The sequence below is a fragment of the Dryas octopetala genome, chromosome 5, assembly GCF_963921425.1.
Source record: "Dryas octopetala chromosome 5, drDryOcto1.1, whole genome shotgun sequence".
Taxonomy (NCBI): Eukaryota; Viridiplantae; Streptophyta; class Magnoliopsida; order Rosales; family Rosaceae; genus Dryas; species Dryas octopetala.
In genome coordinates, this window is record NC_141370.1 from 11,709,744 (window position 1) to 11,735,526 (window position 25,783).

The 25,783-nt window shown below is 36.2% G+C and overlaps 3 protein-coding genes, 1 non-coding gene and 1 pseudogene across 4 annotated transcripts; 3 read left to right on the top strand and 2 right to left on the bottom strand.

The window, feature by feature from the left end:
* The first annotated feature begins 1,227 nt into the window (after positions 1-1,227).
* ACA2 (calcium ATPase 2) lies at positions 1,228-7,017 on the top strand. Its single transcript, XM_086242821.1, has 7 exons — positions 1,228-1,831; positions 3,257-3,311; positions 3,391-5,339; positions 5,442-5,600; positions 5,751-5,922; positions 6,026-6,324; positions 6,744-7,017. Exons 1-7 carry the CDS (start codon positions 1,655-1,657, stop codon positions 6,981-6,983), a joined length of 3,051 nt encoding a protein of 1,016 aa, XP_086098947.1. The 5' UTR covers positions 1,228-1,654; the 3' UTR covers positions 6,984-7,017.
* Positions 7,018-7,767: 750 nt separating this feature from the next.
* Positions 7,768-11,769, bottom strand: LOC147284314 (uncharacterized). Its single transcript, XM_086242822.1, has 2 exons — positions 10,867-11,769; positions 7,768-8,581 (listed from the first exon to the last, which is right to left on the bottom strand). The coding sequence occupies exons 1-2, from the start codon at positions 11,613-11,615 to the stop codon at positions 7,939-7,941; spliced, it is 1,392 nt and encodes a 463-aa protein (XP_086098948.1). The 5' UTR covers positions 11,616-11,769; the 3' UTR covers positions 7,768-7,938.
* On the bottom strand, positions 9,592-9,692 carry LOC147284315 (small nucleolar RNA snoR109). Its single transcript, XR_015122733.1, has one exon. It is a non-coding gene; the product is annotated as a small nucleolar RNA snoR109 (small nucleolar RNA).
* A 2,878-nt stretch (positions 11,770-14,647) lies between the features above and the next one.
* On the top strand, positions 14,648-15,928 carry LOC147284316 (deoxypodophyllotoxin synthase-like). Its single transcript, XM_086245276.1, has 3 exons — positions 14,648-15,030; positions 15,173-15,494; positions 15,692-15,928. Exons 1-3 carry the CDS (start codon positions 14,648-14,650, stop codon positions 15,926-15,928), a joined length of 942 nt encoding a protein of 313 aa, XP_086101402.1.
* Positions 15,929-23,014: 7,086 nt separating this feature from the next.
* LOC147284317 (putative 2-oxoglutarate-dependent dioxygenase AOP1) lies at positions 23,015-24,915 on the top strand (annotated as a pseudogene).
* The last annotated feature ends 868 nt before the right edge of the window (positions 24,916-25,783 follow it).

Sequence of the window (25,783 nt, forward strand, 5' to 3'; positions counted from 1 at the left end):
ACCAAATGCGTACGTGATACATCAATTGTCATTGTCATGAACAAAAGTGGGCAACGTGATAACTTACCTCAGACCCAAAAAAAAGTGATAACTTACCCTTTCCTTAAAGAAGCGAACATAATTCGATCATGGGCCTACACGGAATCTGCTTAAAGAAACAAACTGGTCCTTAAAAAAAAAAAAAAAAAAAGGCTCTGAGTCGTCTCCTCACTAGTCCTTGGGTCGCTTTCTTACGCGTACATAACGCGGTAGAATTTATCTCAACGCGGAAAGAAGTTAGCCAAGTCTTTCTAACCATAATACATTAATTGCTTTTATTTTGTTTAGGTCATTGATGAATAATTTAATATAAATGGAGGAATATAGTGTAATCGCAATATTGTAACTGCAGCTATAACTATACTAGTCGTTGAGCACTCGGCGTTACTTTTTATCTTAAGACATATTAAAACAAGCATTTGTCTTTTTAGAAAATTAAACTAGTTTCGTTACTTGGGGCTTGTTTGGTTCAAATGTTGAAAGTTTGAGAATAAAAAAATAATTTCATTCTCATATTTGGTAATACATGCATGAAAAATTATTTTTTGGCTCATGAGAATCTAATACCCCAAAAAGGGGAAAAATGAATTCCTTCTCTAAGCTTGAGTTCTGTTTTCCCTCCTCATGGAAAAATATTAATTACATTTTTTCAAGACAAATCTATCATTTGCAAAATTTAAAAAATCCAACTTTATCCGAGCAAACTTTTCTCATCTTTTTTATTATTTTAATAAACGAGAGTATAATTGAAAATGAACAATTTTTATTTCGTATTTCTCACAAATTCATGAGAATGGAAATAAAAAGACATTCTCTAAGCTATTTTTTTAATATTGTTAAACACAAGAATGTAAATCTTACATTTATTTCTTCTTGAAAAATGCATAAAAATTGATTTTCAAAAATTCAATTCCACAAACTAAACTGGCTCTTATAGTTAAAAACTTAAAAGGGCCCTAATTAATGTTAATACAACAAATAAAAGAAATTATTACACACATTCAAAGAAAAAAAATATAGTCGAGACTCAAAATTATGATTGTTAGTATCACATCATGTCACTCATTGACACTTTCAAATTTAAAATTTATTGTCGTGCTTTTTAATATTTACTTTTTAGAATTAATTTCTCTAACTAAACACTATTTAACACCAAATGGCCAAAACGTTCAGTTATGGAGTCTTGACCCCGCCGAATGTTCCCAAATACCAGGAAAAACCAACAAGTTAGAAGCTGAAGAACCGATATTAGCTCTCAGTCCATGTAAATGTTCACTAAATTTCGGATCCTCCTTACTTTTCTCTCGTCTTCTTCCTTCACTCACTCACTCACTCTTTGCTATTTTTCGAACCCAAAAGCCACTCTCACGCACACAGAACAAGAAAAGGCAAAATCAAGCTAACCCCATTTTTCTTTTGTCAGGTTCACACTCTCTCTCTCTCTTCTTCCCCAAAAGTAGTAATAAGTGCATATAACACGTTTGAAGAAATGTCACTGAAACTTCCTACGCAGTTCCTGCTTATTGTTTGAAGCTGCACATATATTTAATAGGTACGTAGGAGGTTGGAGGTTGTAAACTTGTAATTACAGCAGAGTGAAAGAAGGTGACGAACGATGGAGAGTTATTTGCAAGAGAATTTTGGGGACGTGAAGCCGAAGCATTCTTCTGAAGAAACGCTGCAGAAATGGAGGAACCTTTGTGGGGTTGTTAAGAACCCAAAGCGAAGGTTTCGCTTCACTGCCAATCTTTCAAAGCGTTACGAGGCTGCTGCTATGCGCCGTACCAATCAGGTCCAATATTTCGGCTCTGCCACCCCAATTTCTTTGAGTTAATTCTTCTCCTTCTTCTTCTTATTAGAAATGCGGCCTCAGTGATCAGTGTGTTGTGATTATTAATATGCTACCTAATCCCAGAACCTAACATCTCTAATGGATGATTAGAAATTAAAAGAACAGGGGTTGTTAGCTGTGTTCAGATGGTCAAGTTTAGGGGTGACAATTTTTGACACCACCTGATAACACATGGCTTGAATCCAACACAAAGTTAGTGGGTTTGGGTTGACCATTGCTTGACTTGAACACAAATATGCTACTGACCCACCAAACAAAGATAATAAACGAGTCTTATTAGTATCAAACATAAATAATTGATTTTGGACACAAAAATTACTTCTAACTAGCAGTACTATACGAAGAAAATGATTATTTTTTCTCATTTTTTAATATGTACTGTATGAGTGATTTTAGAATTATATGGTTATTCTTTTTAAGTATTTTTTTATTTTGTAAGTGATAAATTTTTTTTTTTTAAATAAAGGAAACTTCATTTTAAGTTTTTAGTTCACAAGATATTTGGTCAATCCAAACACGACACAAAATGGTTGGATTGACATGATTAATTAAACAAATCATATTAAGGTTGATTAGTATTCGACTCAAACACAACAATGACATGACACAAATACGACCTGCCAACACGAATTGCCACCCTAGTGAAGCTTTATGTGCACAAACTATTACAGTGCATTGAAAAAAGTGGCATTTGTATTGGCTAGGGAATGAGAAACATGATCATATTATAGAATGCATGCATGAATGCTGCGATCTATGCAATATCCAGTCAACTCAATTCACTCTAAGTTGCACAATGAAAAGGGTACTTGATGGAATTGGCTTTCCATCATTTAGATTGGTCACTTTCAGGTGGTAGAACTTTTATCTTATTTGGCAGGACTATGTGAACCTCAAGTATGTTTCAACTTTGAACCCTCTGCCACATTACAATAGTACAATACTTTTCTTTGCTTTTGGTAATGTTACCATGAGCGTTTGTAATTGTAGATATATTAACAAAATTCTCTAATTATTGTACAAATTCCAGGATTATGTGCAACCTTATCCATTATCCTGGAGTAGCTAGCTCTGGGTGCCTAATTCAATAATATGTGATCAGCAATCACTGCCGGTGGTTGTGATGAGTGTCTTGCCATAGTTTGTGGGGAAATTTTCAGTTCAAATTATCTAATTTCACAAGATGGGGAGAAACATATTGCCAATAATTTCGAAATCATCCTTTGTCATCCCTTTTCTTTTTCCTTTTCATAAATTTTTTTACCAATACTGAAGTACTGGTTATGTTAGGTGATTAATAATTCCATCATCCCCAGTTGGTCACTAGACAAGCATCCCTTACTAAATTACTGTTAAAATTTGCAGGAGAAATTGAGGATTGCAGTGTTGGTTTCTAAAGCTGCATTTCAATTTATCCAAGGTGAGTCTCTTCAGCATTGAGATACATAAACATTATCATCACATTACAAGGTGGTTCATGCTTATTCTGATGTCTGCAGGAGTGCAAGTAAGTGACTACACTGTACCTGAGGAAGTTAAAGCTGCAGGTTTTCAGATTTGTGCTGATGAATTGGGATCCATTGTCGAAGGCCATGATGTAAAGAAGCTGAAATTTCATGGTGGGGTAGCTGGTATTGCAGAAAAGCTCTCCGCATCAATAAAAGATGGGCTGAATGGCGATACTGATTTACAGGCTCGCAGACAAGAGGTTTTTGGAGTCAATAAATTTACAGAGAGTGAAGTACGCGGTTTCTGGATATTTGTTTGGGAAGCCCTTCAGGATATGACTCTTATGATCCTCGGAGCGTGTGCTTTTATGTCTTTGGTAGTTGGGATAGCAATGGAAGGATGGCCAGTGGGAGCTCATGATGGCCTTGGAATCGTTGCAAGTATCTTGTTGGTTGTGCTTGTCACAGCAACAAGTGATTATCGCCAATCGTTACAGTTCAAGGACTTGGACAAGGAGAAAAAGAAGATTGCCATCCAAGTTACAAGAAATGGATACAGGCAGAAAATGTCAATTTATGATTTACTACCTGGTGATATTGTACACCTTTCTATTGGAGACCAAGTGCCTGCAGATGGGCTATTTGTTTCAGGATTTTCTGTGTTAATTGATGAATCAAGTTTAACCGGGGAGAGCGAACCAATAATGGTAACTTCTGAAAACCCCTTCCTTCTTTCTGGAACTAAGGTCCAAGATGGATCATGTAAGATGATGGTTACCACAGTTGGGATGAGAACCCAATGGGGTAAATTGATGGCAACTCTGAGTGAAGGTGGAGATGATGAAACCCCATTGCAGGTCAAGTTGAATGGAGTGGCAACCATTATTGGGAAGATAGGCCTTTTCTTTGCTGTTGTGACTTTTGCAGTTATGGTGCAAGGATTATTTAGAACTAAACTGCGTGAAGGAACACACTGGAGCTGGACTGGAGATGATGCAATGAAATTGCTGGAATTCTTTGCTGTTGCAGTTACAATTGTTGTTGTTGCTGTCCCAGAGGGGCTTCCACTGGCAGTGACATTGAGCCTTGCCTTTGCCATGAAAAAGATGATGAATGATAAAGCACTTGTTCGCCATCTTGCAGCTTGTGAGACTATGGGATCAGCCACAAATATATGTAGTGACAAGACTGGGACACTAACAACCAACCGCATGACTGTTGTAAAATCATGCATTTGTATGAATGCCAAGGAGGTGAGCAAATCCAATGAGACCTCTAGCTTGTCCTCTGATCTTCCGGATTTTGCTAAGAAGCTTCTGCTACAATCAATATTTACTAACACTGGCGGAGAAGTTGTGGTTAACAAAGATGGAAAGCATGAGATATTGGGAACACCTACCGATGCAGCTTTATTGGAGTTTGGCTTGTCACTTGGTGGAAATTTCCAAACAGAGCGAGAAGCTTCTAAACTTATTAAAGTTGAGCCATTCAACTCAACAAAGAAACGAATGGGAGTAGTGCTGGAGCTTCCTGAAGGAGGTTTGCGAGCGCACACTAAAGGTGCTTCAGAAATAATTTTGGCCAACTGTGACAAGGTGATCAATTCAAAAGGTGAAATTGTTCCTCTTGATCAAGCGTCCATTAACCATCTCCAAGTTACTATAAATGAATTTGCTTGTGAGGCTCTTCGAACTCTTTGTCTTGCCTATATGGAACTAGAAACTGGGTTCTCTGTTGAGAATCCTATTCCAGTTTCTGGTTATACTTGTATAGGAATTGTTGGCATTAAAGATCCTGTTCGTCCTGGTGTCAAGGAGTCTGTTGCAATTTGCCGTTCAGCTGGTATCACTGTAAGAATGGTTACAGGAGACAATATACATACTGCAAAGGCTATAGCAAGGGAATGTGGGATTCTCACCGATGATGGCATAGCCATCGAAGGTCCGGATTTCAGGGAGAAGAATCAGGAAGAATTGCTTTCGCTAATTCCTAAGATTCAGGTGCTACCCCCATTTCTTTTTTAGAAGCACAAACAGTTGGATTTACTCCTTACTGAGTATGCTTTATCAATCTGTGAGACTGAAACTTGAGGTCCTGTGTAGGTGATGGCTCGATCCTCACCTATGGACAAACATACACTGGTGAAGCACTTGCGCACCACATTTGATGAAGTCGTTGCTGTAACTGGCGATGGAACAAATGATGCCCCAGCACTTCATGAGGCAGATATTGGACTAGCCATGGGCATTGCCGGCACTGAGGTGAGTATAATGCTTGATGATCTTTCCCAGTTTGATGCTTGATTCTAAATGAATTTGTATGGTAGATATCTTTACATTCATTTTTTTTTTTCCCTTAATCACGACTCGAGCAGTGCCAGCAGCTTAACTAATCATATTTCCTACTTTCAGGTGGCTAAAGAGAGTGCTGATGTTATAATTCTGGATGATAATTTCTCCACAATTGTGACAGTGGCAAAATGGGGACGTTCAGTTTACATAAATATTCAAAAATTTGTGCAGTTCCAGCTGACTGTTAACGTGGTTGCATTAATTGTTAACTTCTCCTCAGCTTGTTTGACAGGTTAGCAGGCTCCACTTCTGTTATGAACTTCATCTTCCTTTTCTTTGCATTATAGAAATCATTTTTTACTTTTGCTTGTGCTTTTGCATTAACTATTCTCCAGGGAGTGCTCCCCTCACAGCTGTTCAGCTATTGTGGGTCAACATGATCATGGATACCCTGGGAGCACTTGCACTTGCAACTGAGCCTCCTAATAATGACTTAATGAAGCGTCCCCCAGTTGGAAAAAGACAAAATTTTATCAGTAATGCAATGTGGAGGAATATTTTAGGGCAATCTTTCTATCAGTTTACGGTAATATGGTTTCTTCAGGCAAAAGGAAAAGCAATGTTTCAACTTTATGGACCAGATTCTAATGTGATCCTCAACACTCTCATTTTCAATACATTTGTCTTTTGTCAGGTAATCTTTTTCTGAAAGCTCTCATACCAGGTTTCAAATTGTTGCATTGTCTAATGGTAAATGATAGGGGCAGAATTAGTTTCGCTATCAGATGGCATATTGATTCTCTATGGATTCTCTGATATGTTCAGAAAAAATGAATTCAGTTCACCTCCTCTCTTTTTTTAAAATAATCTAGATGAAGGCTTAAACCATTTCCCTTGTAGATGGTTTTTGCAAACATCTCTGCAATTTGTTTTGTTTTTTTGTTTTTTTTTGTTTTTTTTTTTTTTTTTTCTGGTCTATTTAAATTCTCATACTAATTTTTGGCTCAGAACACATCTGATATGTCTCATATGCATAGAAAAGAACAAAGCTAAATACCCATGGAAGACTACTTAATGATAATTCAATTTCTTACCCTCTTCCATATTTTTCAGGTTTTTAATGAGATAAGCTCACGTGAGATGGAAAAAATAGATGTTTTCAAGGGAATATTTGATAACTACGTCTTCGTGGGAGTACTCAGTTCCACAGTTCTGTTCCAAATCATTATTGTTCAGTTCCTGGGAAAATTTGCAAGCACATCACCCCTCACCTTGGCACAATGGTTCATTACTATATTGATTGGATTTTTAGGGATGCCAATTTCTGCAGCTTTAAAGATGTTTCCTGTTTAAACCACATAAAATTAGAGATTAGTTTTTTTTTTTTTTTAAGAAATAGGCAGTTTAGAGGCCTATATTGGGAAACAGATCTCTTCAAGTTCGTCATCTTGCAGAGGCAGACGCATAAGATGATGGACATTATTGGTCTGGTTGGTTGTCTTTAAGTTGATGAATGTACTCAACTGTATAAATAGCTAAGGGTCTCCTGTTTAACTGAAAATGACTTTCAACCTTTTAGGATTTCTTTAAGTTGAATTAAAGTTTTACAGGGTGAACACAAGGTTGCTCTCCTGTATCTTTGCTAGTACTGTAATTCCTCTTTATGTAATTAACTGTGTTCCTGCAATGATTTCTTCAACCTTTTTTGTAAATTTTTTTTTTCTCTGCATCAAATTCTGAATCATCTTATTTTGCATGTAAGTTTGAGTTTTTAAAACCCACTCTATGGATTCAAATCCTGCCAGGTGTGTTTATACATATGCATGGAGACAAACTTCTATGCGACCGTCTTATACATCCAACATGTCTGTCTCTCATCATGTGACAAATAACATAATGAAAAAGATAGACACAAACACATATAGGACCGTCCAATGGTAGTTTTTCTCGCATGCATTTGTGTGTGTTTGTGTGGGGGGCATCAGGTGAGCCATCTTTTAAGTATAAGCATTAAATTGAAGAGAGAAGCCCTGTTATTGGTGGCAACTTTTTGCAAAATTCGGAGATTCAATCATATTAATCATTTAATCCTACTAAATTGTTAGGCTTGGCTTGGAAGAGTGGAAAAGATAATAGCTTCATGCCTACACATGGAAAAACCACAACTACTATAAATCCCAAATTTTAACAGCATAAACATACTAGTGTAGTAATACCATTTTCCATGAGCAGAGTTCAGTGCTGCCTACGATGACTAAAGCAAGATACAGAAATAACCACAAACTCTTTTCTAATCTAAAGGGATATCTCAAGATTGCATGGCATTGGTATCATCTTCTTCACCATCCTCACTGAACATGTACTGACTCTGATACTCCATCAAGTATTGTGTTGATCTCTTCACATCCAAAAACAGATGGTAAACTCGGTTGATATCCTCCATCTCCACAATTTTTCCCTTCCGCTTTTGGCATGACAGCGCAGCAGCTGTTATGAGATGGATGGCATATCTCAAGGATGCATCTACACCAATCTTGGTCAACAAATGCTTTGCCTCTTCAGACATCTCAACTTCTTCTTCTTGGCATCTGATGTCCAGAATCTTACGAATTTCATCCTCTGTATAAGGCTGAGTGGTGATAATCAGCAGACGATCAAGGAGATCAATTGGAATGCCATGGGGGGATTTATAATTTGTGCCTCTGATAGTAGTAATCCCTCTGTTGGTAGCAACAACTAATATTGGAGCCATCTCATTCTCCAAAGCACGGTTCAAAAATGAAAAGCACTCAATGTCAAGCATATGCACCTCATCAATAAAAAGAACACCTGGCACAATCTCTGCCTTCCCTTCCTCCCTCCACTCAGCTACCTTTGTGTCAATCTGTTCTCTCACTTCTGAACGGATTTCACCAGTATCACCAGTAAAGAGAGCCAGAAATCCCTGTGTTCTGGAAGAGAGAGATAATATAATCAGAGAAGAAAATGTCATTAATGTGTCTAAAGTATAATGAAAGAAGAAAACCCCACTTTCGCAAAAGATGAAAACCCCACTTTCGCAGCTTGCAAGCCAAGGATTTATTTGAAATAGTTTTTGTAAAGGTGGATGTTGCAATGGATATGTTATATACAGAAACCAAAAGAAATTTATTTGAAATGCAAAGTAAAAGGGACTAATAAAGGCACAATTATCATAATAACAAAGAGAACACCAATCCAAACTTAAACGAGCTTATAGATTGATTTTTTGTTTTGTTTTTTATATAAGAACAAGCTTAAAGATTGATAGATGTCTTGAAATCCCTATAACATCTTATGCATGTGTGCCTATGAACATATCACATCAAACCTTAACTACCTGAAAACTAATAGTTTAATCATAATTTATAACCCCTAAAACATGTAAGTTATATACAGTTTCTCTCTCTTGCAGATTCTAAGATGCAGAACATATATGGAGTTTTGTTCTGACCTGTGCGATCGAATGACAGGTTTGAGATTTAACAAGGTCCTTTAAGTGACAAATGGGTAAAATATAATCCGTAACAAGCATAAGAAAAACCTATCTGGATAGAGAGAAAGAAACTGGAACCCATATAGAGCAAGAGAGAGCTTTCTCTCTTTCACCCAAAGAGACCCAGCTGCAATTTTGGTTTCAAGCTTCAGAAAAGCCAGATTTTTCTGGAGTTGTCTTTCCTTCAAGCTTCTTCAGGTTTGGTTTTTCAAGTTTGTCTGGAAGGTGCCCCAATGAAGGTGCCTGGAAAATGCCACATTAAAAAAAAAACATCTGAAAAAATGTAGGCACCAATAGACGCAAATGGCTGGGTAGTCAAAGCACATTTGCCTGGAAGGTGATCCAATTGATGTTAGAGAAGGGCCTCTTGAAAAGGCTAAATCCTATGCTATTTCCCTCTTCCCCCCTTCTCATATGAGGCATTCAATACATCAAATAAGAAAAATTAAATGTTAGAAGCTCGGTAAGCAGTCCGTCGACGGAGATTTATAGAAATCTCACAACAGCCGGCCAGTACACTTCTCAACCATTTGATTTGGCTACAGCCACTTTGGCAATTCAAGATCATGGCAATTCAAGATCAAGGGTACTGATTTTTTTTTTTCAAACCCTTCTCTTGGTACATGTAGCCGCATACAATCTATATTTCTCATAAAACAGAAAAACATATACACAGTTGAAGATTAGAAAGTTAGAGAGAAACTTCTGCCTTCTAACTTCTAAGTGAGTCTACACGGGTTCCAGTTTTTCTATCTATCCAGATGGGTTTTCAATTGCAGGTTACAGGTTATATTTTTACCCATTTTTCACTTCAAGACAGTGTTCATTCTCAACTATTCAATCGATTGCATGGCTCAAAACAAATCTCTGTATCTATTCCACATATTAAGATCCAGAAGAGAGAAACTCTGAATTTTGATATGGATAAATATGTCTCTTCATGTGAAAGTGTACGCAAGAACAAATTCTTGAATTACAATTCAAATAGATATCATAAGTACCATTAACAAATATATAAAAGACAATGTTGAAACAAAAACCAAACGACCAAGTTTTTTCTCTGTAGAGACGTGAGAAAATAATGATTTTATCATGAACTAATGACTTAAAGGGAAAGCTGCTGTAATCCATTTCCTTAATAACATTACTAGTGTCCTTAGCCTAATCCAGCATACTAATTTCCTTAATAACGTTCATGTAGGCACTTGGTGACTCAAACTAATTTGGTTTGTTCATGGTTCCTCTCTCTTCAGTCATTTATCTTGTAAATCCACACACGAACTTCTGGCCATATTGCCACAAGTCTTCCATACATCAATTTCTGACTTTGAGGAAAAGATCAATACATTATCGTGTTTCCACCAGTGTATGTAACACCAACCATAGATTAATAATTCAAAGCAGCATGGTCCCAATTTTAGATATTCCTCAAATTGATTATACATAAATGGATTGTGCCATCTTGAGGCTTGAGCACTCTAACATATCTTCATATACAAACGCCTATCTGTTAGCTAAAAATCTTCACACCTTAGACACACAGCATAAACTTGTAATATTTTTGGAACCTTAACCAGTAAGCAGTACAAATACAGTATTCAACTTCTACATGTTAAAAATCATTTTTAAGGTACAACAAATTTATCCAGGGCAACAGATTAGAAAAACAAATAGTAGACAATATAAGAGATTATGAACAATGCAAGCTGAAATTTTAATTACCTGCTGTTGATGACATCAATTTCATGAAGTGTGACGCAATGCACGACCTCCTTGCGCTTCTGCAACTCCCCATCAGGGCACTGCATGAACTTGGTGTGCGGTCCCACGGCATCGTAGTCCCTGGACCTGGAAAACGACCTACCGAGCTTGGTAATCTTCCCGGAAGCTTTGTCAATGGCAATCACATCCCCACTCTGCACCTTCTCCTTCCCCAACGCCTCAATCATCTTAGCCCCCAAGTCGTACACCGTCTCCATCTCTGTCGTCTTCAAAGTCAATTTCCCGGTCTTTGAAGCCGCCCCAGCCACGGCAGGCCGGTCAATTTGGACCTCCACAACCTCACCTTCAATGACTTCTGTCTCTTCCTTGATTCTAACCCCAATGGCTTTCCTAAATGCTTGCATTAAAGCTTCAGTCTTTGACATTTCAAGAGAAAAGAGCTCGCTCCCGGCTAACATGGCGAATGGGGTTTCGAGGCCCAGTGACTTGGCCATGCCCATTGCAATGGCGGTCTTGCCGGTTCCGGGTTGACCCGCCAAAAGAACGGCTCGACCCGCAATCTTTCCTTCCTTGATCATCTGGAGAATCACACCGGCGGCCTTGCGGGCCGCGGTCTGACCCACCATGCCTTCAGAGACGGCACGGGCTTCTAGGGCAGAGTCGAGGCCGAGACCGCGGATGTGGGAGTGTGCGCCTATGCGCTCTATTCGGGTTAGGTCTCGACTCTCTGAGAGTTTCAGCTCCGCCATAGCAGGAGAGAGAGAGAGAGAGAGAGAGAGAGAGAGAGAGAGAGAGTTAATTGAGTAGCGGAGAGGGGAGGGACGTTAGGGTTTTGTAAAGAGAGGGTTTAGGGGAGGGGGTCTGTTAGGGTTTTGAGAGCTAGACCAGAGGGGGAGTGTTGCAGCCTTGTAGACTTTGTAGTAGCTGCCTGCTGCCAAGTGTAGTTCACTAATTGAGAGGTCTTTCGTTCGAATCACGTGTAAAACGAAGGTGTATTTTATTTTAGTCACAAACATTATTTCTCTTTTTCTTGGGAGAAAGACAATAACAATCACAAATTGACAACCAATACTGTAAAAAAAAAAACCAATTCTCACATACAATAATTTTATTTTCGTAAACACTAATTCTCATACAATTAAGGAAAACGAATGGTAACTGAGTGCCACCACACTATTACATTACTCCTAATAAAAAAATTGAAAATAGTCGTCTCCTTGAACCTTCAAATGTTCGTATTCCTTTACTATATTCTACTATTTTCCAGCTACTGGTGGATTGTTGCATAGAAAGGGGCCAACAAAAGCAATGCTTAAAACTTAATTCATACTTAAGCACACGCAAGTAAACCCTAATCAACCAATACAATATAATAAACAGTTAGAAATAGGAAAAAATTAGTATTAATCGTATATATTGTAATTTCCAAAAAGTGTCGGGTTAAGTAAAAAAAGTGTTAAACCGTGTAATTTTACTCTATTTTTAAAGCTGAATTACAATAAACTTGTTATGAACAATATTTTCTCTTGTGCTGGTATTGTTGACTTTTTCACAATTCTATCAAGTTTATCAGTTTACGAAAGATACTTGTGTAATTTTACAAAGCATGGGGTTTAATAGAAAATGAGACAAATCTCAGGACGTGGGGTGTAATTTACTTCACAATCAATCAGATTGATAGCGATACATTACTAATTTGAGAAGAAAAAAAAAATTCATTACTAAATTATAAATCAATTAGAGGAATAGAAAAAGACTCAATAGTCTTTCTTTTTGGGGATTCAATCGTCAATATGCAACAGGGTATTAAATATAACTATATATACAACGGGTATAGTACAAGGGAAACAATATTCATTCATAAGATATATGTCAATTTTTTTCTTTTTTAGGGGGTCAACTTGCATTTCCTTAACAGATCTCATTATAAAATTCTAATATATAATGCAAGATCGAGTGCAAATGATTCTTCTTTCTTTCTTAATTTCTTTCTTTCTTAATTTGGTAGCTGTTGTGTTCATATCTGTTGAGAGTAATATGGAGCAATGTCTCACATCGGAAAACTAGAGTTTAGTATATGTGCTTATAAGTCATGGGCCTCTCCACCCATTGCCAATTGGTTTTGGGTTGGATGCTCTAATTCTATCATGGTATCAGAGTTTGGTTATCCGCGTGTAAGGCTCAACGGCCACACGTGCTCCCACGTCACCTAATACAATTTGTTCACGTCTAAGGCTCAAAATATAGCCACACGTGCGGGGGCGTGTTGAGAGTAATGTGGAGCAATGTCCCACATCGGAAAACTAGAGTTTAGCATATGTGCTTATAAGTCTTGGGCCTCCACCCATTACCAATTGGTTTTGGGTTGGATGCTCTAATTCTATCAATATCCACACAAAAATAGAAAAAAAGAGCAAACGAGGAGCAAGTGTGTTGATCACTTCACATGAACGTTGAAGTAGTATATATTTAACTGAAAGTTTATTTGCAAATACTTTCTTTCTTTTAATCTTGCTTCTGGATTAATTTAAGTAAGAAATGGGTGCGGATGTAGAATATATATGAATTAGAAGTTTTGGTATTGATCGAGATATTGATTGTTTTATTCGAGTGGTGTCATTCACTTAGTCTGATAACATGTCAGTTTCTTACTTGCTGCAAATAAATGAGATTTAAAGTGGGTTAATAGATGAATAAATGACAAACTCTCACATCAATTAAAATTTATAAAGTTGGGATAGAAGGTGGTACCTCTAGCACTACTGATGTTTAGTAGTACTAGATCGAAGTACTACCTTGTATAATTCTAATAAATTAATTGACATAAAATTTCATGTAATTAGGGCATAAAATTAATTGTACGGTTTGTACCGTACTAAGCACCTTACCATTGTCCTATTAGAATAATCAAGAACCAACGACCAGTGTCAATGGCCAAAAAAAAAAAAAACCAAAGGACCAGCTATGATAAGGTTTATGAGCCCTTTAAAATAGGGGCTTCTTATCCGTTTTTTTTTTTCTTGGAAATCTTTTAACCAAAGAAATTATTTACATCATAAGATTGCAACATTGATAAAAATATGGAATGCAAGGAATGAGGTTGTTTTTAATGGTTGCTGCCAGCAGCGTGCTCGATCTAGTCAGGTGCATGCTTAGTGATGCATGGTTCATTATGTAGCCGAATATTCTTAAGCTAATGCTCATGCCTAGCTATGTTGCACCAATGCCGCCCAGTTCAAATGGTACATGGGAATGCCCTCCTGATCGTTAATTAATTGGTACAAGATTAATCTCAGGACCTGCCTCTCTGTTCTTCTCTCTTTCCTTTCTTCTCTTATATACTCACGTTGGCATTAGACATGGAAGAATGAAGTTGTATGCATACTTCGGTTTGAGTTTCTAGAAACCCCATGTGTCCTTATCTAAGACAAAGAGGCCATATTTGAGTGGTTCTTAATTAGCTCTTAGAAAAGCTTGTTTAGCACCCAATAATTTACATTATTGCTTTAACTTTAACATCTGTGGTGCTCAAATTAAGTGGAAGCCATAATTGTTATCCTAATTAAATTGGTCAAGTGCACCTAGAGTCACTCATCACCCAAACAGCTACAGCTAGCTAGTACCATAGTTATGGAATTCAATCCTTCTCACCGGCCACAATATATATATAATACCACGTGCTCCACAAGTATCATATATACATCTCGTAGTTTATCATTACAGCTAGCCCTTGAAATATATATTCTAGAGAAGTGAGTGAGAAGAAGAAAATACAGTAGGCATGAGTACCCAAACAGTGTCCAGAATTCGAGTGGTAGATTTCTCTAAAATAGAGGAGGGATTGAAGCCAGGGACAAGTTCTTGGCTCTCACTGCGCAAACAGGTTTGCCATGCACTCGAAGAGCTTGGCTGTTTCATGGCAGTTCTGCCCAACAAAGTCATTTCCTCTGAGCTTCACAACACCATGTTTGGTACATTAATGAAGGATTTGTTTGATTCCCCCATCGAAACCAAAGTCCGAAACACCTACGAAAAATGGCCTTTCTGTGGCCATTTCACTACCACTTCTGTCCGTGAAGTTTTGGGGATTTATAATCCTATAAACCCAGAAGAAACTCAAAAGTTCACACATCTTTTCTGGCCTAACGGAAATGATCAATTTCGGTATATATTGACTTTCTAATTTATATTTCATCTTTTCTGGCCTACTGTCTGAGTATTCAAATGCTCTTTCATGCATTGTCCGTTTTAAACGTGCTCTTCACTTTTACACTATTTCTAACTTTTTCTTTACCTTGTTGGGCAGTGAAAGTGCTGACTTATATGCAAAAGTGATGGCAGAACTTGATCAAGTTGTGACAAGAATGGTATTCGAAAACTATGGCGTAGACAAGTACCATGAGGATCACATGAAATCGACTTTTTACGCTCTCCAATTTTCTAAGTATGAAGAACCCAAGAAAGTTGGAAGTAATGGGGTTCTAGTCAGTCACACAGACAAGAACTTTACCACCATACTCCATCAAAATCATGTCAATGGTCTAGAGATTAATACAAAGGATGGCGAGTGGATATCTTTTGATCCTCTACCTTCATCCTTCTTATTCATAGCAAGTGATGTATTTCAGGTATGCATTTGATGAAGTGGTTATTAAGATTAAGCATCACCCATTAAGAACATTAATTATCTAGCAAAGGTGATGGCCTCTGAATCATGAATTCATACACATGCGTACGTACCACATGACTAGATGCATCCTTGATATTGCAACATGTGCGCGCATTAAATCTTTGCAGAAATATTGTTTGTACGGTTTTGTGTTAGGTTTGGAGCAATGACAGAATTCGAGCTTGTAAACACAGAGTAACAATAAGGGAAGATGAGGTAAGATACTCGTTCGGGCTCTTTTCACTCAAGGAAGGAGTAACATATATACCCAAGGAACTTGTGGACAAGGATCACCCCTTACGGTATAAGCCACTGGATCAGTTAGAATATATTAAATTACAAAAAGTGGACAGTCAAATTGAATATACCGTCAAGGCATATTGTGGAATTTAATTATCTTCTTTTTTTTTTCTTTTTTTTTTTCCAATAAAACTTTTTGTATTATTGCTCATGTTTCACAGCGGTGTGATGGACCACATATGTCTCACTATTGTGAGACATGTGATCAATAATTTGTTGAATAAATATGATACAAAATAGCACCATTTCTTTTTTTCTTTTTTTCTCTTTTCTTTTTTGTGTGGTTATAATGTTGATGTAATAGTTTGGTCTCTCAGTTACTGGAGATATCGATCTAAGGCTTGCATGTGTATTCGTTTGTGTAAATGTTAAGGGTGAAATCATTAAAATCAGTTTCTCACATGTAAGGCCCTTTATCATATTAATTAACCATCAAATTTTCATTCAACTAGACATTTGGAACATGAAAAGTGTTATTAAAATGGGTTAATTGGATATCAACCCCTCAAGCTCTTTTTTTAAAGCCTCCAACCCATTGACTTTTTAGTTCATAGATTAGGCCAATTTCAAAAATTGCAGCCACCTAGGATTAAAATACACCTAAAGCCATTTTATAATTGCAAAGTCTGCCATTTTCATTAGGGATTAATACCATTTTGCTCCCCCGACTATTACACTTGTATCAGTTTGCTCCCCAGACTTCTAATTTGGAAAATTAAGGACTCTGACTTTTTCAATTTTGCCAATTGAGGTTCTTTTGTCAATTTACACATTTTTTATCCAAATCTTTGAGGGCAAAATGGTCCCTTCCAATTAGATCTTATCATTTTTTCCTCATGCATCATTTTTCCTCTTTTATTTCTTGCTAAATTTTGCTTGATCATCTCGACATTTTAGATGAAAAATGTATAAATTGACGGAATAACCTTAATTGGCAAAATTGAAAAAGTCAGGGTCCTTAATTTTCCAAATTAGAAGTCTGGGGAGCAAACTGATACATGTGTAATAGTCTGGGGAGCAAAATGACATTAATCCCTTTTCATTAATATATAAAAGTAAATTGAATTAAATTCATAAATTTTAGAGATTTAATTGATTGATTTTCATGATTGAATGCAATGAATCTATTCATAATTAATTCAAATCAACACATAAAAAAATTATGTATGTACATAAATCATTGTAGGTACGTAAAATAATATTAAAAAAAAGAGTAGGCGCATAAAATTAACAGGAAAAAAAATAATAGGTGCACAAAATAAACATGAAACAACCAGTAGGTGCACAAAATAAACAACAAAAAAGCCAGCTAGGTGCACAAAATAAGTATCTTAGTTAATCTTATATATATATTATTTTTTTTAGTAGTTTCATATTATTGTTATTATACAAATTTGATATTAATTATGATAAAAACATTTAAAAAATTAATTGTCAAAATAAAAAAGGGTAAATTACTTTTTTAGTCCTTGTGTTTTGGCTCAAAATCACATTTGGTCCCCGTGATTTCAATTTTCCCAATTGGTCTCTGTGTTTTATGTTGTTTGCAATCTTAGGACAATTTTAACAAAACTCAAATATTCAATTTGGAGATAAATTATCCACTTGTTTTCAAGAAAAATTTTGTTAGGGGATTGAAAGACCATATTAATTATGGGCTTTCTAAGACTAATTTCAATTTTTATTTTCATATTTATTTGCTAAAGAAATTGAGGCTCAGAAATTTTAGGGTTTGAACTTTATGTTTGTGATTTTTTTAAATTCTTGTTTGAAAATAAAAAATTCAAGGATATATACATGATTTTTAGTCACTTGAGTAAAACTTGCTAGTTTAAACAAGTTATTAGTTTTGATTTGAGAAAAAAATTTTATGTTAGGTGTATAATGTCCCAAGATTGCAAAAAATATAAAACACAAGGATCAAATTGAGAAAATTGAAACCACGAGGACCAAATATACTTTCGGGTCAAACATAGAGACAAAAATTTAGTTTACCCTTAAAAAAATGTTCAAACTTTAGGGCAACAACAACCTTTAGAGATAAATAGCATTATCTACTCCTAATATTATCTAATAAGCTAAAGGGTATTGGAGGGAAACAACAAACTTTTAGTTTTAAATTAAGCTGACTCATTCAACAATATAAGGAAAGTTACTTATGTGGACACTAGGGCTGGCATTTCTGACCTAGCAACCGAAAAAAACCACAACCGCCACCGCCACTGCTCTGAACCGATCGGTTCGATTATTTTCTTGTCTTATCAGTTTCGATTGGCGGAAAAGACCGAACCGCCACCATCGATGGTTGGAAGCAGCATGGAAAACCCCCTCGGCGAAACACCAAAATATCGAACCGCCCCACCAAATACCGCCGACCGACCCCTACCAACACTAAAACTTCGGTAACCAACCCATGTCGGTTGGGCACCGGTTTGCTTACATGCCTTCCGCCCCCTTACGATTTGGTCCTCGGTTTCATAGAATCGGTTCGATAACCGAACCGATTCCACCCCTAGTGGACACTAGTCAAAGGGTTAAGCCTCCCAACAAATATTATGGTAGGTTACACTCAAGAAAAAATATCTTACAAGTGGTTTACTCTAATTTACTATTCTTTTAATATCCAGTGCTGAGCACTCAACATTGTTTTTTTTGTAATAGTCGAGTGCTGCAATAAGCGCTCGCCGCTGTTTCCTCTTTCCATTTTTAAGGGTATAGGTTACGGGTTCACTTTGTACCCTCCTAGGGTGTAGAATGAGGCTTGTGGATGATGCATATGTTAGGCTTTAACTCTAGGATTTTCGCCAAAAATTTTCAAAATTAAAACCTAATATAAAGTCAACAAATCAATGCCGAGCACTCGAGAGAGAGAAGCAAAAATGAACTGATAAGCGCTGTACAATGGCTGCCGAGCGCTCGGCTCATGGAATCTGTGAAACAAAATTTGCGACCGTACATTTATAGGAGTTTAGTTAGAATTTTAAAAGCATCATAAGGCTTTAGTCTATAAAAATTAAAATAAAATAACTGGAATGGAAGTTTACCTAAAATTAAATTTGACATTAAGTTAAAGAAAAGTGCTAGACACTTACCAATTAGTAATTTGGTGAAGTATGTACTTACAATAATCTTAAGCCCTCGGATAAAAATTCAAATGCTTAGTGTATAATTCATATGCTTAATGGGATCCATTTCGTTGAGCCTTTATCATTTTAATCATGTGATTTTCGTTGAGCCAAAACCAACTCGAAATTCTTCTTTTTACAGCGCTAATCAAGAAAATCAACCCAAATGCATCATGTATGCTGAGATTTCCTTGCAACAGTGTGACAATCATTTTAAGAATATTCTTGAAAGCAGGAAACTCCTTTGGTTCAGAATCTTCATCATCTTTTGGTGTGACTTCACTTGTTTTGTAGACCATAGTCTTGGCTAAAATCAAGAGCCATGATGGAAAGTGGAGTCTGATGCGATCAGTTGAAACTGATCAAGAATTAGTTATATCCTTCAAATCCTCCTCCTCAAATTGAAACTGCCCGCGAGATTGTAGCTTCAAAGTAAATATGACATATCGTACATGTTGATGCAAAAATCGGTGATCTTGATACAACAACTTAAAGTAAGTAAGCTGGACGTTGAGTAAACCTTCTTGGTAGATGATTAGGATGATGATTTGTGTGATGAACAAACTTGCTGAGTTGCTGGTATGCCTTGATGAATGATACATGTATGAACAAAGATCAAAGGAAGTAGCACCAGTGTGGTACGTACCATCCAACTACACTTTGATGATGAAGTTAGTGATGGATGTGTGAAGTTGTGAAAGCAAGAACAAGGGAAGAACTTATGAGAATCTGGAAGAATAAGGCAGTATGTTCTGGGTTATTCTCTCAAGTGGGTGTGTGTTTGTTTAGGGTTTTTGTGAACCCTTCCCTTGAGCATATAAGATGACTTATATAGGAAAAGAAGAGGTAAAAGATTTTTACCTGCATGAGGATGAACATGGAGAACATGCCACGTCACCCGTTCGGAACAGTGGCATGCACACCTACCAAGCAAAAAGTAGCATTGAATGCAGACATGGCTTGGTGTGGTGGGTTGCCCTAATAGTCATGGCTGGAGCTAGTGTGCCAGGCTTTATAGCATGTCACATCTCATGCACTTGAGTGTGGTCGTTCATACTTGTTGGACCTTTTAGAATAACAGTGGAGCAAAGAAACCGAGCCGAACTGAACATACAACCTCATGTATCACATGTATCGCAAGCATGGAAAATCTGGGTGGTTGGATCGGTGGTGCAATATAATATATAGTCCAAGCCAAATTGGACATATGACTTCACAAATCTCCTAAGTGTGAAGCGGTCATCTTGGGTGATCAAATCGATGAAGTGACATTCAATCCGAGCCGAGCTAGAGACCTTTGAAGGCAATCATTTGAGTCAACGGAAAGCTTGATGGTCAAGCTGAGATCGGTTCGGACCAGGTGGTGTAAGCTGAGCTTAGATACGTACTATAACCGATGTCATATGTTGCAGAGCTGGAATGATGATGTGGATGATTGGTTTGACCAAGTCAACCATTGAAAGGTCAAAATGCCAAGTAGGACCTTGATGTGCCACGTGTAAGCTTGTAGTTGGTTGTTGAATCCATGTGGATTTATCCACAAACAGTACATAATCTGATGTCAACTTTAAGCACTTTTCCTGATTTTGAGGAACAAAACCTGTTGTAGTAGCATTAATCATGAACCTTGAGACTGCAATAAGCATCTTCACCTTGTTTGATAACTAGCTTCTTTGGTTCAGTATAGAAACATCCTGCAAAAATTTATGATAAATATTAATCTTCAATAATGACACAGGCAGAAGTACATTTATTAGACAGTACATGTGGGAAGCAATTAAATATAATTATGGTAGAACAAGATTTGCATAGTTGAAGATTAAAATTTTCATCTTTTGTAGTCACTAGTTCCATTGTTTAAGTTTAAACAATGTTCCAGAAAGACTAGAACCTTGAACAAACAACTACCACACGTTGCCCACTGTGTAAAACCTGATTTTGAGGAACAAAACCTGTTGCAGTAGCATTAACCATGAACCTTGAGACTGCAATAAGCATCTTCACATTTATTAGACAATACATGTGGGAAGCAATTAAATATAATTATGGTAGAAAATATACAACAGACATTGAAAACAAAGGAAAGCAATATTCATTCATAAATTATATGTTTCAATTTTTTTTTCGGAGGTCAACTAAAAGTTAGCTAGATGTCAATTCGCTCTGCCTTGACATATCTCATTATAAAAGATTCTAAATAATGCGAAATTTAGCGAAATTTAGTGTAAATGGTTCTTTCCAAGGAGTAAAATTTCGGTTTCGAGGAAATTTTCGATGAAAATTTCGACGGAAATTTTCGTGGAAATTTCGATTAAAATTTCGATTTCGATAAAATTAGACAAAAATGACTAAAATTGCTATTAAAATATGGAAATTTTGAATGAAACTTGACTGTATGTTTATTTAACATATTATCTACTACATTGATAAAAAATATTGAAGAAATCAAATAATATAGTAGAGTTCATGTGATATGTGATAAATATAATGCGCGCCAGAGACAAGACTGTTAAAAAAATACTTCACTAATTAATAATTACGTAATAAAATTACACGAATAAATCACCAATATGGCAACAGAAAGTAACAAGTTTACTCAAAGGGACTTGGAAATGATCTTTGATAGTTAAATTAAGCCGAATTGGGTTAAAATAGAATAAATCCGATGGCAGCAGCGACGACAACGATTTATCTAAAATTTCAATTTTACAAATTATCAAAATTAGAAAACCAAACATTAAGGAAATGAAACTTCATGATAATGGGATAAATTTCTTTTTCATAATTTATGTTTACAACTAAACGAAACACTAAAATGATCAGATCAAACCCCAAATAAAATCCCAAACTTTTTTTTTTCTTTCCAATTGTCTAAAAACTCCAAATCTCAATCTACCTTAAAAAAAAAAATAAAAATAAAAATTTCTTTCCTTTTTTCTCTTTTTTTTTTTTTTTTCCTTTTCTCTTCTTTTTTTTTCTTTCCTCTTCTTTTTTTTCTTTTCTCTTCTTTTTTTTTTCTTTCCTTTTCTTTTTTTTCCTTTTCCTTTCTTTTCTCTTCTTTTTTTTCTTTCCTTTTCCTCTTCTTCCCTCGTGGGCCGTGACTTCCTCTTTTTTTTCTTTCATTTTCCTCTTCTTCCTCCATAGTCTTCTCTCTCTTCTCCTTCCTCTTTCTCTCTCTTCTCCTTCCTCCTCCCTCCTTCCCCAGCCAGCCTAGCGCTACTCGCCTCATCCCTCCTCCCTCAGCCAGCCTCGAGCCGCTCGCTCGCCTCCTCCCCCACCTCACACAGAACCACCGTCCGCGCCCAAAACCCACGCCTCCCACCCCGCAACTCCCACCCATATAGATCTGGTTTTGGTTTTGTTGAACACTATATCGAAAATTTCGCCGAAATTTCGAGGATTTTGGAAAATTTCGGCGAAATATTTTGAAATTTCGCCTAAACCCTATACCCTAAATCCTCGAAATTTCGGCGAAATATTTTGAAATATTTCGAAATTTTTTTGGTATGATGTTAAAATTTCCATACCCCTAAAAAACGAAATTTTCGACGAAATTTCGCCGAAAATTTCGAAATTTTACTCCTTGCTTCCTTCTTTCGGTCTTTCTTATAATGTGATTCTTTTTTATTTTTGGTCTCTCTAATTTGGTAAAGTTCCACTTTTTTCTATATTATTTCAATTATTTTGATTTTGATTCAATACTTTACAAACTATTGTAATACATCAACAAGTTAGCATCATGGTTGTAACATATATGACAAAACCTTACAAAGTAAACACAAACAAAAAGAAAATGAAAAAAAAAAAAAGTTCATCCCCACTGGCATTACAGAGCCAAAAGTCAACTCATCACCCCAGAGGGCCCAGACAGCTACCACATCTTTTTTTTTTTCGCCAAAGTACCACATGGAATTCAAATTAAGCCTATATATAATTATTCAGCGAAGAGCGAAAATGCACAACCACAAGTATCATTTTTGGTATACCATATATACATCTCTCGCAGTAGTTTATCATTAGAGCCCTTAAAACCTCGTACTAGCTAGCTAGCAAGAATTCCTAGCAAAAGATGACTACCAGTACTACCCAAACTGAAAGAGTGACCAAAATTCAACTGGTAGATTTCTCGAAATTAGGTGAGGAGTGCTTGAAGCCAGGGACAACTTCTTGGCTCTCACTGCGCCAAGAGGTTTGCCATGCACTCGAAGAGCTTGGCTGTTTCATGGCAATTATGTCCAAAAAAGTAATTTCCTTGGAGCTTCACAACACCATGTTTGGTACATTGAACAACTTGTTTGATTCCCCCATTGAAATCAAAGCCCAAAACACATATGAAAAGTGGCCTTTCTGTGGCCATTTCACTTACAATTCTGTCCATGAAGGCCTCGGAATTTATAATCCTATAAACCCAGAAGAGACTCACAAGTTTACACATCTTTTTTGGCCTAATGGAAACGACGACCAATTTCGGTATGTATATTAATTTTTATATTTATATTTCATGACAAATAGTTCTCAAAATTTAATATATGTGTGTTGGCAAAACGTATTTCTAAAACATATATATGTTCAGACTTCGGAATCTAAATAGCGAGGGAGCATTCATTCAAACGTTGTCATAATGTTTGAGCGAGAGCGTTTGATCGTTCTCTCACTCTCACTGTCGGTTGGTTTTAGAAATGCTATATGCTTATAACATATTATACGATATTCTTGCTCTTTGTTGGGCAGTGATAGTGCTGATCATTTGAATGCAAAAGCCATGGCAGAACTTGATCAAGTTGTGACAAGAATGGTATTTGAAAACTATGGCATAGGGAAGTACCATGACGATCACATGCAATCGACTTTTTACGCTTTCTAATTTGCTAAGTACAAAGAACCCAAGAAAGCTGGAAGTGATGTGGGTCTAGGCAGTCGTACTGACAAGAACTTTACCACCATACTTCATCAAAATCATATCAATGGTCTGGAGATAAATACAAAGGATGGCGAGTGGATATCTTTTGATCCTCTACCTTCATCATTCTTGTTCATAGCAAGTGATGTATTTCAGGTATGCATACCACAAGTTTTTTTATTGATCAAATGTTTATTAATTAAGAACATTATTCATAAATTAATGGTCGCCTCTGAATCATGATGTGCGGTACAGGCTTTTGTATCGTATGGGGTTTAAAACATAAATACGTATACATATATATACCACATGGACTAGAAAAGCAACTTAGCATTTAGCAATAAATCATAACTTTATAAATCTCAACTGATGTGACAGTTTTTCATTTATTCATATTTGGGTTCACTATGGACAATTTTTCAGTAGAGCGGTCTTGCCACGTGTTTTTTACGACATCCAATGATACACTGATATGTGTGCATATTTTAAGTAAAATTTACAATTTTTTAAAATAAATAATACACATAGCGCAATATTGGGTACTCGTACCATACACATGGTCAAGCAATCGTATTTAAGTATTTCTCCCTCAATTATAACAAGAAGTAAAAATTAAAATGTCATTTGCCATATCAATTAAGATAATAGTCGGTATCTCTAATATTATTGTTATATTACTATTAATATTTTGAAAAGTAGTGTAAATTATTTGGACCAAATGTCTTAGTAATCAATTGTCAGTGCCTTTATGTTGCAAGTTGCAACATATATATTAAATCTTTACCGAAATATTAATTTGTATGGTTTCCTTGTCCTAGGTTTGGAGTAACGACAGAATACGATCCTGTAGACATAGAGTTACAATGAGAGAAAATGAGGAAAGATATTCGTTCGGGCTCTTTTCACTCAAGGAAGGGGTAGTGCATATACCTAAGGAGCTTGTGGACAAAGACCACCCTTTACGATATAAACCATTGGATCAATTAGATTATATCAAAGCACAAAAAATCCGCGATAAAATTGAGTGCACCGTCAAAACATATTGTGGAATTTGATTATATTTCTTTTTCGTTTTAATAAGACTATATGCATTATTGTTCACATTGTTGATTATACGCTTCATAGTGGTGTGTCTACATAAAACTTACTATTGTGAGACATGTGATCAATAATATGGTCAATAAATGTGATACAAATAGCACCATTTTTTTTTTTGGTCGAAGGTTGCAAGTCAATCTCTGTCTTTCTATCTCTTGCTTTTCTTTTGCCAATGTATTTGATTTTATTTTCTATCAAGCAAATGCTGTGTATGTTTTTCCTTCAGTATATGTTGACTTGGATTATCAATCATTGGAGATATCAAAGGCCTGATGTTTGGTTTCTTTGTTTCCTTCTGTCGTTAGGTCGATGTTAATTTGTAGTTTTCTCTTTGTTGTTTTGATGCTGTAAACTCTGTCATTTCTGGGCGTATTAATGAAAGGAAGTATTTCAATGAAAAAAAAAAAAAAGTGAAAAAAAAAAAAAAAATCAAAGGCTTGATGGGTGTATCTGTGGCACCCCATGGATTGTACTCAACTTTGGGTTCCTATCTCCAACCGTTACGACACCGTCTTATTTTTCTTCCAATGTTTTGGTATTGTTTTAACTCGTCGGATCTTCATCGAACTTTACAAAATTATACTTGATTTAAAACTGGTAGTGTCCTTTTTGCAACTGTTAAACATATTTAAAAACAGAATTCTAGAAGTAAATTTATAGGAACCCAAAGTTGAGTACCTGGACTGTCAGAAAATTCAAGGAAAAGAAAGTTGCAGACGTTGTTCTTCAATCTTTTTTTTACATTCTTGCAGAACAACACTACCACTCTATTTTTAAGGCCATACTAATATTATCTAAGGTTTCCTTACGTGTAAACTAAGACCT

Coding starts and splice junctions, on each gene's coding strand:
- LOC147284314 (XM_086242822.1), bottom strand. CDS start 11,615: ATGGCGGAGCTGAAACTCTCAGAGAGTCGAGACCTAACCCGAATAGAG. Junction 8,582..10,866: donor ATTGATGTCATCAACAGCAG/GTAATTAAAATT, acceptor TCTCTCTTCCAG/AACACAGGGATTTCTGGCTC.
- LOC147284316 (XM_086245276.1), top strand. CDS start 14,648: ATGAGTACCCAAACAGTGTCCAGAATTCGAGTGGTAGATTTCTCTAAA. Junction 15,031..15,172: donor AACGGAAATGATCAATTTCG/GTATATATTGAC, acceptor CTTGTTGGGCAG/TGAAAGTGCTGACTTATATG. Junction 15,495..15,691: donor TAGCAAGTGATGTATTTCAG/GTATGCATTTGA, acceptor GTTTTGTGTTAG/GTTTGGAGCAATGACAGAAT.
- ACA2 (XM_086242821.1), top strand. CDS start 1,655: ATGGAGAGTTATTTGCAAGAGAATTTTGGGGACGTGAAGCCGAAGCAT. Junction 1,832..3,256: donor CTATGCGCCGTACCAATCAG/GTCCAATATTTC, acceptor TAAAATTTGCAG/GAGAAATTGAGGATTGCAGT. Junction 5,923..6,025: donor CTCCTCAGCTTGTTTGACAG/GTTAGCAGGCTC, acceptor ACTATTCTCCAG/GGAGTGCTCCCCTCACAGCT.